Raw genomic sequence first — 14,022 nt, forward strand, 5'->3', positions numbered from 1 at the left:
TCGAACCCACAATCATAGGTTTCTGTCGTGCCCAAGGGACGCAACTCTGCACAGCGAATCGCGGCTCCTTAGACGACTGGGACACCTGTGCCCCCTAACTTATCTATGAGAATATACAGAGGATATTATATTCCTGTTCATGTCATACTATGTTTACAACACGGGTGTCTAAATTCTGGTATTTCCCGAGCGAAATAGGCACGAGTGTCATAAACATAGTATGACATGAACACGAATATATAATGTTCTATATATTACCGAAGAAGATGTCTACAGACTGAGAAGAATTTTAGAGTTTACCTATAAAGACAGCAAGTCGCAACAGCAGGGGAACCACAATTTGTCGAATGACGTCAGCAACCTTCACCTTTGATGTCGTTTCTAATGTGACGTCATTCCGACCTCACGTCACAATAGGATTCGAATGACGTCAACAATGCCGTTCGAATGACAGAAACAATACACTGTTGTCTTGTGACGTGATATGACCCAAGGGCACATATAATTTTTATTAACTCCGATATATTTGCCCTCGTAGGTAATAAATCAATATATTCTCAAATTAGGAGGCACATATACTTTAATCACAATCTGTTGTCACTTTGTCAGTTCAGTGCAGTGTTAGAAATTGGCTCTAGTCCTGTTGTCTTTGCCAAAATGCCAAATAGTTAAGGTATTATAAGAAAATTTGCCATTTTTTAGGGTTTTGCTATATGTTATCAGTATAAGTACTAGTTAGTTTCTACTACTGTCAGTGTCACATTTTTATCAAAAGGATTATCCTTTCATCTCATATGTTAGTTACACTTCAATTAATCAGATTCGAGCATGTCAAAGTGTTTGTTTGTTCATTGTTAAATACTGCACTCAGCAATATTCCAGCTATAGGACGGCGGTCTGTAAATAATTCGAGTCTGGACCAGACAATCCAGTGATTGACATCATGAGCATCAATCCACACACTTGGGATACGATGACATGCATCAACCAAGCCAGTGAGCCTGACCACCCGATCCCGTTAGTCGACTCTTATGACAAGCAGTTGCCTTTTACAGCAAGCATGGGTTGCTGAAGACCTATTCTCTACAGGATCTTCAAGCGTAAAGGTCTAAATTTAAAACATCGTGAAAAACGGAACATACATGTTTAGCCCCACAACTAATTACACATGTACCAAATTATCCGTGGCAGCCATATTGAAAATCCTATTTGAACGTCTTGAACAAATTCGGGTGTCATCATTGGTCGGAAGAAGCATATGAAGCTTCAGCTTCATTGGTCCAGTGGTTTCTGGGGACGCATGATAAACGTGGACAAACAGGCCATGACATAAGCTCACTTGACTAACCACACACTAATTACGAACAGAGGATGGTAAATTGATCACTTGACCCCCAACCGGTAAGAGATGAAAAGTGCTAATGGACTTGTTACAGGAGCGGACAGATCGAGGTCAGTGATGCAGGGAAACCGACCGATCGAGGTCAGTGATGCAGGTATACAGCTAATCTGATGCTAGTACTGCTCCCATTGATAGTTAGGGGTCTTGTTAAAGGTTCATTGAAGCTGAAAATCAAAGCTACTTTAGTGTCTATTCTGACCAACCCATTTAAGATTTTTTACCTCACCAGTTAATTTGATCCCAAACATTGTGGCAAAATTAGTGTGGATGAGATGTTTCCGCTCGAGGAACACCTCAAGGAACGCTTGGTCTCAGATCACATATATTTTTGAAAGAAACAAACAGCTACAATTAAATTGAAAAGGAGCACCAGTGAGAGATGCCTGAACCCATGGAAAATCTAGACTTGCTTCATTTAGGGTTATAGCATTACCACAAGGGCTTGGCAGAGGGATAAATATTGTGGTTCAGGGACTGAGACAGACTGTGTCAAAATCCTGAGGACTAAGCTATATATGTCAAGTTGACTTTACCTCAGGATGAACGTGCAACTACTTAAAGACCAAAGTTACAAAGCAGGTTTTGCCATACAACTGCAGTGTCTTGAGTGAATATTGAGTTTGTGTGTAGTCAGGTATGGAACGTGTGGGAGTTTGGTGCAATGCAACAAGAGTGAATCAAGAACAGGTGTGATGCAGACACACTTACAAACACTACCAGGGCAACGTGGGATTCCAGACGGACACACACACTCCCCGAAATATAGTCACGTCCAAGGTTCAATGTTCCCGCTGGCTTTTGAAACTGCCATTCCCCCCTAATTTTTGTCAGTCCCAACTTCGACAAATCAAAATATGTATGAAAATTACCTCGTTTTAATTCTTTCAAAATCATGTTCAGTGCAATGACTGAAGTTACTTAGTTAAATCTACACATCATTCACACAAAGTTCAGTCACAATTTTCTTTCGTTATTGAATATTTCTAGACGAAGTCACTACAAATATATTTTTAACCTTGAAGAATAGTGAAATGTTATTTCCTTGCACTAAAAATCGACAGGGGAAACCCGCAACAGACAAGATGACTTTGTTAAAAAGAGATACTTATAAATATATCGCCAATGTTTTGTTCAACAACAAAGATTTATAATGTACTCTATTTGCCAGCCCACAGGGACTGGCAGTCACATAAATTACCAGTCCAAGTTTAATTTTACCGTAAAAAAACGAAAACAGGAACACTAAAGGTTACATGAAATCATTCATAGGCGGACCCTAACTGGGCCTCCTGTGCATGGACCAAGTCAGGTATGGTGCAGCAGTGATTTGGAGAAGAAGAAGAAGCAGAAGATGAAGAAGAAGAAGCAGAAGATGAAGAAGAAGCAGAAGAAGAAGATGAAGAAGGAGAAGCAGAAGAAGAAGATGAAGAAGGAGAAGAAGACGAAGAAGGAGAAGAAGAAGAAGATGAAGAAGGAGAAGCAGAAGAAGACGAAGAAGGAGAAGCAGAAGAAGAAGACGAAGAAGGAGAAGACGAAGAAGATGAAGAAGCAGAAGATGAAGAAGAAGATGAAGAAGCAGAAGAAGAAGAAGACATAAAGCACAAACACAACCAGTTATTACACAACATTTTTTATCGATAGCAACATCTTTTATTCTTTGTCACAACGTTTTAGAGGTACTTTTTGCTCTTTCATCAGGTGGCAGGATAGAAAAGGTCTATCGGTCACTCAGTCAGCAATATTCCACTAAGATCAAGTGAGTATGGTTTTACAAATCTAGTAATATTCCAGCAATATCTTGGCGGGGGACACCAGAAATGGGCTTCACACATTACACCCATGTGGGGAATCCATAACACGCCATACCTCTCTCAACCGTTACCCTAAAACTAACCGCCCCCACCTACGTCACACCATTACATCACAATCTCTTCCAATCTATATACATGCACAGCACAGAATGTAACGAATGCATGGAAACAAACAAACATCGAGCGTCAAACTAACTCGGAAGTGATATTCACACTCCGGCGCAATGGTGACTAAGAATAACACCACTGCCACAGGCTAATTTGCATATCGCGTGACCGGACTTTCTCTTGTTTATCAACAAACGTGCTTTTTCAGAAATCAGAATTGAACAGACTCATGGAAGATTTGGGGGCGCTTTACATATTGTTTTGCATAATTATATAGATATGCTACTGCAACTTCGACAGTGAGTTGCATGATAATACATATTTACTCATCAAAGTGCCCTTATCGCTAGCTCTCTGTAGGGCTTCGATGACAGCACGTGGAGTCGTACAACCAATGTACACATAGGATAACTACACAAATGGAAATAGTTTTTCACGATTTAGGATATTTTCTCAATGAAAGTAAACCATTCTATGACATGTTTATCTAGATATGTAGACTTGTTAAAAATGAAACAGATGAAAAACATATGCAATGTCTTGAATGGAGTGTGTAAGATGTGACGAATCCTCACATGGCGCGGGCCTGTGAGTGATATTGTGTGGAATACGAAGGGAGATAACTTCATAATGGGATAAAGTAAAGGCCACTAGAAAATGTGGTCAGAATATAACTTTACACAGTCAACAGTGAGTGAGTGAGTGAGTGAGTGAGTGAGTGAGTATGGTTTTACGCCGCTTTTAGCAATATTCCAGCAATATCACGGCGGGGGACACCAGAAATGGGCTTCACACATTGTACCCATGTCGGGATTCGAACCCGGGTCTTCGGCGTGACGAGCGAACGCTTTAACCACTAGGCTACCCGACCGCCCCCAACAGTCAACAGATCAGGAACACCTAACAATGGCATCTTGTAGGATACTAGAATACTATGACAGAGGGAAATTCTCCCATGTTCCCCCAACATATATCTAGAAGGAAAATTGCAAATACACTGAATACACTAATACAGTCAATGTTCATCAGAAATCTTAATGAAGGATTCTTTGTAATGCCTGAAATAGATTTACAAATTGCAGAACCAATAATAACCAAGCATTATTGATTTTTAGTCGAATATGACTTGGTCTTGCTGAATGGGAGACAACACACAACATGAACGCAGCTCCATGTTTAAAACAGAAGCTGTGTGTCTGAACTATTGTTTTGGGCAAAATCTGTTGTTGAATTTGATGGATATTGTCTTGAAAACCTCAAGGAACACTGGCACAATACTTTTACCCGAGATACAGGACATAGTATACCGACTCCTACACGATCAGCCCTTCTTTTATCCCCTTAATGCCGAGCGCCAGGCAGGGTAACAACAAGTAACATCTTTGGGCATGACACACCTCGGAATCGAATCACGGACCTTCTGTTCTCCGGGCAGACGCTCTATCCACTACACCACGGAGGTGGTGCATTAAATAAGAACACTCAGGTTACTTACAACTATTATGTCTGTTACTGGAGTGTTTTGATAATTTGTTTGTTGTGTGACGGCGTTTGTTTGTTTGTTGTGTAACGGCGTTTGTTTGATCGTTTGTTTGTTGTGTGACGGCATTTGTTTGATTGTTTGTTGTGTAACGGGGTTTGTTTGATCGTTTGTTTGTTGTGTCACGGTGTTTGTTTGATTGTTTGTTTGTTGTGTAAAATTGTATTCCAGCAAATAACTTGGTCCAGATAATACAATATGAATATTTTGGACCTATAACTATGGGTTCACAAGAATCGGTTCACACATTATTCCAATGTAGGGAATCAAACCCAGGCCCTCAGCGTGACAGGCAATAACCACGTGGGTACAGCACCAACTGAGTGTTTCTGAAATGTGATACAATCTGAAGAATGAGAGTGAGAACTGACTTACCGCCTGAAGCATTTCTTCGGATGTGATGAGTCTGTTCCGTCTGTCGTCGAGATGCTGTTCCATGTCCCGGATCTTCTCCGACTGAGCCTCCACCTGGTCCCCAAGGACGCTCACTTGCAGCGACAAACTCGCTTTGTCCGCCTCCAGACGTCGCACGCGATCTTCCGTTGTCTCAGGAAGGTATCCATTCACCTGGAGCAAGACAACAGTGACAACGTGAAAACATGAAGAGGGAGCGATCGAGGGAATCGAGTTATTTGTTTATTGTTTAAAGCCGAACTCGGCAATATTACGGCTATTGGACGTCTGCCTGTAAACAATCTGGACCAGATAATCCCATGATTGATAGTGTGAGCAACAACCCCGAACCTGGGCACGCAATCGATGATTTCTGGTACCTCTAACATAAGGGACCCATGAAGATCCGGGGTAGAATAGGTCTTCAGCAACCCATGCTTGTTGTAAAAGGCGATTATGCTTGTCGTAAGAGGCGATTAATGAGATCAGTGGTCAGGCTCGCTGACTTGGTTGATGCATGTCATTGATCCCAATTACGTGGATCGAAGCTCATGATATTAATCACTGGATTGTCAGGTCCAGAATTGAGTATTTACAGACCGCTGTCATATAGCTGGAATATTGCAGTGCAGCGTTAAACAACAAACAAACAAAAAGAAACAAATCTAAGATAAGAGACACAATTATGATACAAATTAGCACAGTGAATTATGGTGTCTTACACAACTGGGGCACCTGTTCCTCAAGAATGGAGTGAGCAATGGAGCTTCTACAAAGTTGGGTAACAGCGCACCACTGTAGGCTGTTAATGGTGATGTCGGATGATGTCGGATGTCATAAAGTGAGATGACTGATGTAAATTAAATATTCTGTCAGTCTGTCTGTAAATGAAGGTCATGAAAGATGTGCTCTCATCATGAATATAAAAGTGTCATCACACAGTAGCTCACCGTGATTTGTTGCCAACAGTTTAAATGTCAACAAAGTAAGCTGTCAGCATTGTGATTAAAAAAATTCTACAAAAAGGTAAATGTCACACTTAGACATAATTTGAACAAAATTTGTGTTACCATAGGTAGAACATACATGCCAAAGTTCAGCTCCTAAATTTCAGAGAAGTTAACACAGCAAAATATTTACTTGTAATGTAACAAGTTGAATCCCACTATTATCTAAACAAATACCAACTTTTACTACATTTTGTACAAAAATGGCTGATTTTGGGCCATAGATGGCCATAAAAAGATTTTTTGATAAGGTTCAGTCAGGTGAGACCAAAACCTATATCCCCAGGATCCCCTCCCATCCCCATTTATTTTCAATTTGCAGCAAAATCATCAAAACTTGGCATCAGTCTTAACAGGGCGGTGTTGACATGGAATGTCATTCTTCCATTAGAATCAGAACTATGGTGACTTGAATTAACGTCATAAACCAGATTTTCAACAAAAATCAGCAAAAATAATCACCCTCTGTGGACAATGTTCACACAGCTTGTCTGTAACGACCCGCCTATGACCCACCCTCTCGGCCCCCTAAAATCTTCTTGATAACTGATTCAGTAAGTTGATAGCCAAACTGAGCTGGTAACTTCCTGTTTGAATAGCTAGTAATTATTAGTATGCAGAAATATGGATGAGTCAGTATTAATTATTTATTAACTGAACTATTATTCAAAGGCTGCTTCCCTTCGCTTCATTCCAAAACAGTTCACTTTGAGGCTGCTGTTGTAAAACAGGGACGATACTTGACACCAGCCCCGAGCCCAGTCAAAGTTATTAACCTCTAGTGACATCATCCTATTGTTCTCCAGACAGGTTGAATCTCATAAATAGGGATGGTATAATATCCTGGGGATTGTATATAATATCCTGGGGATTTTATAAATACAACTTCCGTTTATATTGTAACATATGAATGTTTCTCTCTAGAAAATTATTTTGCTTTTGAACACAATGTAATGAAATGTAAAATCAAATGACAAATGTTTTCTTAATATTCCCACCGATCAAACACGCAATCTTCGCATCTGTAGCCCAGTGAGTGTACCACGTTGACAAATCACAATGCGTTTAAGAATGTATTTTTCAAGTTATGTACGCCAGCGACAGATATTTTATGCCCATTTCCTAAGATTCATGTAAAGAATGTTTGAAACATAATAATGTTGATAATTGTTGTTTTGAGTATAGGCTGCTAGAGCTGAGAAGGGGATGAGTATAGGCTGCTAGAGCTGGAATGGGATGAGTATAGGCTGCTAGATCTGAGAAGGGGATGAGTATAAGCTGCTAGAGCTGAGAAGGGGAAGAGTATAGGCTGCTAGATCTGAGAAGGGGATGGGTATAGGCTGCTAGAGCTGAGAATGGGATGAGTATAGGCTGCTAGAGCTGGAATGGGATGAGTATAGGCTGCTAGATCTGGAATGGGATGAGTATTGGCTGCTAGAGCTGTGAATGGGATGAGTATAGGCTGCTAGAGCTGAGAATGGGATGAGTATTGGCTGCTAGATCTGGAATGGGATGAGTATTGGCTGCTAGATCTGGAATGGGATGAGTATTGGCTGCTAGAGCTGTGAATGGGATGAGTATAGGCTGCTAGAGCTGAGAAGGGGATGGGTATAGGCTGCTAGAGCTGAGAATGGGATGAGTATAGGCTGCTAGAGCTGGAATGGGATGAGTATAGGCTGCTAGAGCTGTGAAGGGGATGAGTATAGACTGCTAGATCTGAGAAGGGGATGGGTATAGGCTGCTAGAGCTGAGAATGGGATGAGTATAGGCTGCTAGAGCTGGAATGGGATGAGTATAGGCTGCTAGAGCTGTGAAGGGGATGAGTATAGGCTGCTAGATCTGGAATGGGATGAGTATTGGCTGCTAGAGCTGTGAAGGGGATGAGTATAGGCTGCTAGATCTGGAATGGGATGAGTATTGGCTGCTAGAGCTGTGAATGGGATGAGTATAGGCTGCTAGAGCTGAGAATGGGATGAGGTGAGGTGAAATTGGGTTTAACGTCGCGTCCAAGATTATTGCACTTATATAGCGACGTGCATGCACGTGTATGTGTGTGTGTGGCTGCTTGTACTAGTCCGGACTGATGCCGATTTATAGTGCTAGCTCACTGAGATACCATGCCGCAGTTTAACATGAATACCCCACTCAGACACAGTATACTGACTCCGAGCCGACCAGTCCTTGTTTTAGCCCCTTAATGCCGAGCGCCAGACAGGGTAACAACAAGTACAATCTTTTAACGTCTTTTTGTATGACGCGGCCCGGGATCGAACCCCGGACCTTCCGCTCTCCGGGCGGACGCTCTACCACAAGACCACGGAGGCGGTCTAGAATGGGATGAGTATTGGCTGCTAGATCTGGAATGGGATGAGTATTGGCTGCTAGATCTGGAATGGGATGAGTATTGGCTGCTAGAGCTGTGAATGGGATGAGTATAGGCTGCTAGATCTGGAATGGGATGAGTGTAGGCTTCTAGAGCTGGAATGGGATGAGTATTGGCTGCTAGAGATGAGATGGGATGAGTATTGGCTGCTAGAGCTGTGAAGGGGATGAGTATAGGCTGCTAGAGCTGAGAAGGGGATAAGTATAGTCTGCTAGAGCTGAGAATGGGATGAGTATAGGCTGCTAGAGCTGGAATGGGATGAGTATAGTCTGCTAGAGCTGAGAAGGGGATGAGTATAGGCTGCTAGAGCTGAGAATGGGATGAGTATAGGCTGCTAGGGCTGGAATGGGATGAGTATAGGCTGCTAGATCTGAGAAGGGGATGAGTATAGGCTGCTAGGGCTGGAATGGGATGAGTATTGGCTGCTAGATCTGAGAAGGGGATGAGTATAGGCTGCTGGGGCTGAGAAGGGGATGAGTATAGGCTGCTAGAGCTGAGAATGGGATGAGTATAGGCTGCTAGATCTGAGAAGGGGATGAGTATAGGCTGCTAGAGCTGAGAAGGGGATGGGTATAGGCTGCTGGGGCTGAGAAGGGGATGAGTATAGGCTGCTAGAGCTGAGAATGGGATGAGTATAGGCTGCTAGATCTGAGAATGGGATGAGTATAGGCTGCTAGAGCTGGAATGGGATGAGTATAGTCTGCTAGAGCTGAGAAGGGGATGAGTATAGGCTGCTAGAGCTGAGAAGGGGATGGGTATAGGCTGCTAGAGCTGAGAAGGGGATGAGTATAGTCTGCTAGGGCTGAGAAGGGGATGAGTATAGGCTGCTAGAGCTGAGAAGGGGTTGGGTATAGTCTGCTAGGGCTGAGAAGGGGATGAGTATAGGCTGCTAGAGCTGAGAAGGGGATGAGTATAGGCTGCTAGAGCTGAGAAGGGGATGAGTATAGGCTGATAGAGCTGAGAAGGGGATGAGTATAGTCTGCTAGAGCTGAGAAGGGGATGAGTATAGGCTGCTAGAGCTGAGAAGGGGATGAGTATAGGCTGCTAGAGCTGAGAAGGGGATGAGTATAGGCTGCTGGAGCTGAGAAGGGGATGAGTATAGTCTGCTAGAGCTGAGAAGGGGATGAGTATAGGCTGCTAGAGCTGAGAAGGGGATGAGTATAGGCTGCTAGAGCTGAGAAGGGGATGAGTATAGGCTGCTAGAGCTGAGAAGGGGATGAGTATAGGCTGCTGGAGCTGAAAAGGGGATGAGTATAGTCTGCTGGAGCTGGAATGGGATGAGTATAGGCTGATAGAGCTGGAATGGGATGAGTTTAGGCTGATACAGTGTAGAAGTTGAATGGAGTGGGGATGATTGTTTTATTGAAAATATATTCTCTGGTCTCTGCGAGACTAGATTGGGATTACCCCCTAATTGCCCTCCATATGCTCTACAACAAAGGCCAGAATCTCCCAACACATCTTGCTATGGAATGAGATCCTGCTACAACTATAAGTAGAAATGATTTACGCTCCACCAAATGACCTATCTCCAGACCACCAGCACAGCCTCATTCTGCTGTCAGAAGCTTATCGAGATAAGTAATGGAAGAAGATCAAGTCTTTGAAGAGCTGAACAGGAAGATGATTTGTAGCATGTACCTAACAAAACATATCTGTGTATTTGCCAGCCCTCTATTTGGCACCTAATTTGGTCCTCAAAGGAGAGGGAGCCTGCGATTTATCATCATGTCAGCTAGCGGCTACCTCTAGTCAAATCTCTCGCTGACCAATTATTTCAAATATTGATCCCATTTTCTACACTTCCTTCGGCTTTGATGTTTTGATTATAATGTTTCTTCATTTTAATCAGTGAACAATAGAACCATGACAACAGTTGCTCACCAGTAAAATCAACATAAGCTGAATGTTCTGTTTGTTTGTTTGTTTGTTGTTTAACGCCGCACTCAGCAATATTCCAGCTATATGGTGATTCTCTATAAATAATTGAGTTTCGCCAAATCCAGTGATTGATATCATAAGCAACGATCTACGTAATTGGGATACGATAATGTGCATCAACCAAGTCAGCAAGCCTGACCACCCGATCCCGTTAGTCGCCTCCTACGACAAGCATTGTCACCTTTTACAGCAAGCATGGGTTGCTGAGGACCTATCTTAACCCGGATCTTCATGGATCCGAATGTAATGTGTATGGTTGTGTAAAGTGGTGTGTCTCATGTGAGTGGACCGCCTCCGTGGTCTTGTGGTAGAGCGTCTGCCCGGAGAGCGGAAGGTCCGGGGTTCGATCCCCGGCCGCGTCATACCAAAAGACGCTAATTACATATGTGTGTGAATGTTAAACCCCAAACATCACTGTCAGCACGAAACTCCAGGTGTAACATGTCAACAAATCTTGTTATCTGGTCTAAAAGGTGTTCGGTGTATTTTTGGCTTAAAGTTTTAATCTACGTTATTTAATGAATTTTTTAATTTAATAATATGTAATGTCATTTTGGCAAAACTGTGTGTGAATTGACTATAACTCACTGTTATTTACAACAACCACAATCATAGTTTGCATTTTACAAACCTATAAGTTTGGTTTTTTTTTCCCCCCTGAAGTTGAAAACATTTATAGATAGATTGTACCACTGGAAACAACATGTCAATAAATCAGCAGTGAAATATGTCAGTTGGACCTGTTATTACACTACCCGGTTATGAAGAGTGATTGTCAATTCCTGATTTAAGTTTTGTTCCTATTTATTAATATTATTAAAACATTATTCAATATTGCACTCATGATGACACCAAAATGGGAAATGATGTGTAAACTGATTGACAGATGATATCAACTAACTGTTATTTGCAGCAACCACGATCAAATGACAGCTTCTGAGGCTTTGAAACAAACCTTAATTGTCAGAAAGTCGATACACATATCCTGAAAACACCACATGGTCACAACATCAGCCATATTTGTTATTTGACTCTTGTACTCTTAATCAATAAAGCTTGCATCAATCTGTGTGAGTTTGGTTTTACGCCGCTTTTAGCAATATTCCAGCAATATCACGGCGGGGGACACCAGAAATGGGCTTCACACATTGTACCCATGTCGGGAATCGAACCTGGGTCTTCGGCGTGACGAGTGAACGTTTTAACCACTAGGCTACCCAACCGCCCCCTGCATCAATCTGAGTGAGTGAGTGAGTGATATGATGGCAGCCTGTAAATAATAGAGTCTGGCACTGGAACCAGTGACTTAGCAGCTCTTGTGAGTGAGTGAGTGAGTGAGTGAGTGAGTGAGTGATAAGATGGCAGCCTGTAAATAATAGAGTTTGGCACTGGAACCAGTGACTTAGCAGCTCTTGGGAGTAATGATTCATTCTGTCAGGGTATCACATGGGTATCACTCATCGTCTGACCGCTCTATCCAGTGGGGATCAATTGTAACAATAATCCCCACTGGAGAGCATGTCAAATAACTGAAGATTTTGTTAACAATAGGTAACACAATCAACCAGGTGACACAATCAACAAGGACACACAATCAACCAGGACACAATCAACCAGATAATAAACAACCAGGACACACAATCAACCAGGTGACACAATCAACCAGGTAACACAATCAACCAGGTAACACAATCAACAAGGACACACAATCAACCAGGTAACACAATCAACCAGGTGACACAATCAACCAGGACACACAATCAACAAGGACACATAATCAACCAGGTGACACAATCAACCAGGTGACACAATCAACCAGGTAACACAATCAACAAGGACACACAATCAACAGGGTGACACAATCAACCAGGACACACAATCAACAAGGACACAATCAACCAGGTGACACAATCAACCAGGTAACACAATCAACCAGGACACAATCAACCAGGACACAATCAACCAGGTGACACAATCAACCAGGTAACACAATCAACCAGGACACAATCAACCAGGACACAATCAACCAGGTGACACAATCAACCAAGAAACACAATCAACCAAGACACACAATCAACCAGGACACACAATCAACCAGGCAAAACAATCAACCAGGTGACACACAATCAACCAAGACACACAATCAACCAGGACACAATCAACCAGGACACAATCAACCAGGTGACACACAATCAACCAGGACACACAATCAACCAGGACACACAATCAACCAGGTAACACAATCAACCAGGTGACACACAATCAACCAAGACACACAATCAACCAGGACACAATCAACCAGGTAACACAATCATCCAGGTAACACAATCAACTACGACACACAAGACACTCTGTGTTGCCACTCAATCAGCTCTGGGTACTGGGAGCCATCCTGCCCAGATCCCCACCAGGACCAACAAGCATACAAGCATATCAACCACTCCATCACATCCAGAGGGGCTCCACCTGCAGCTGGGTGTCGGTGTTGATGAGTGTAAGATAGAGTCGCAGTATGCCATATGTAGGCTCCCTCCAGCAACAACCCCCTCCGCTCACATCATCACTGATGGAGATCCCACCTGTTTGCAGCAGCTAGAAATATGCGTGTATTTGCTCTCTGACAAACTCCAACTGGGGTTACGCGAATACAAGAAATACTGAAATATCCCACTGTCCAAACACCACAGCTTAAACACATGGACTAAACAAACAGACGCCGTAGCATTACGACAGGTAGGAGGACGAGGCACATGTACACACCAGCATCACATAGACATCCGTACTTACATCAGGGCAGGGAAAGCTCCGTCGATACATCCCCCTGACTTAATATCACAAAATGTATAAAAGAGGTAAAACGTCTGACGTCTGCCACAACTAGCATCATCTACGTGATGAATGAACTCCGATAAGCTCGGAGTGGCAAGGTACTCATAGCCGTATCACAGTGCTTGCTATGTAAGAATTGGGTGTGATATGACCAAAATATACAGCATGCCAACGAGAGGCTCAATGTGGTGAAGGCAGGCCACTCTACATGTGCTGTCTGCTCGCTACAGTAAGCCAAGAAAGGTGGAAGGCATTATATTGTTACGTGTGTCTGCATTACAAGGATATTTCATGTCCTTTGTATGGTAGCCAGGCTTCATGTCGAGGTAGGACTTCAGTATGAACTATATATATACACTGTTAATCTGAAGGTTATGCTGACATAAACACGTTGTGTTTTGTAGGTAACTGACTAGCTGACTTGTTTATCGGTCTTCTTCTTTCAAGATAAGCATATCATCTAAGCGGCTTTGCTGCTCTAGGCAAATAAGTGCTGTGTCAATTTTAAGCCAACCCACTTTGGAGATATTTAAAGTCAAACTTCCATCCAGAAACTGTCTACCTCTTTAATTTAACTAATAACAATTATCCTTGAACATTTTACAAAT

At 42.6% G+C, this 14,022-nt stretch overlaps 1 protein-coding gene across 11 annotated transcripts in view; it reads right to left on the reverse strand.

The window, feature by feature from the left end:
* Window positions 1-14,022, reverse strand: part of LOC124143967 (liprin-beta-1-like) — a 176,472-nt gene that overhangs the window by 106,694 nt on the left and 55,756 nt on the right. For 10 of the 11 annotated variants that reach the window (XM_046513144.2, XM_046513147.2, XM_046513146.2 and 7 more), the window contains one exon: window positions 5,237-5,428. In XM_046513144.2, the coding sequence (XP_046369100.1) occupies window positions 5,237-5,428 (192 nt within the window). Of the gene's footprint in view, window positions 1-5,236; window positions 5,429-13,372; window positions 13,529-14,022 lie in introns of those variants that run through there. The other variant, XM_046513149.2, reaches the window with a different exon arrangement.

Source organism: Haliotis rufescens, unplaced genomic scaffold (assembly GCF_023055435.1).
Source record: "Haliotis rufescens isolate VD_foot unplaced genomic scaffold, xgHalRufe1.0.p SCAF_6, whole genome shotgun sequence".
Lineage (NCBI taxonomy): Eukaryota > Metazoa > Mollusca > Gastropoda > Lepetellida > Haliotidae > Haliotis > Haliotis rufescens.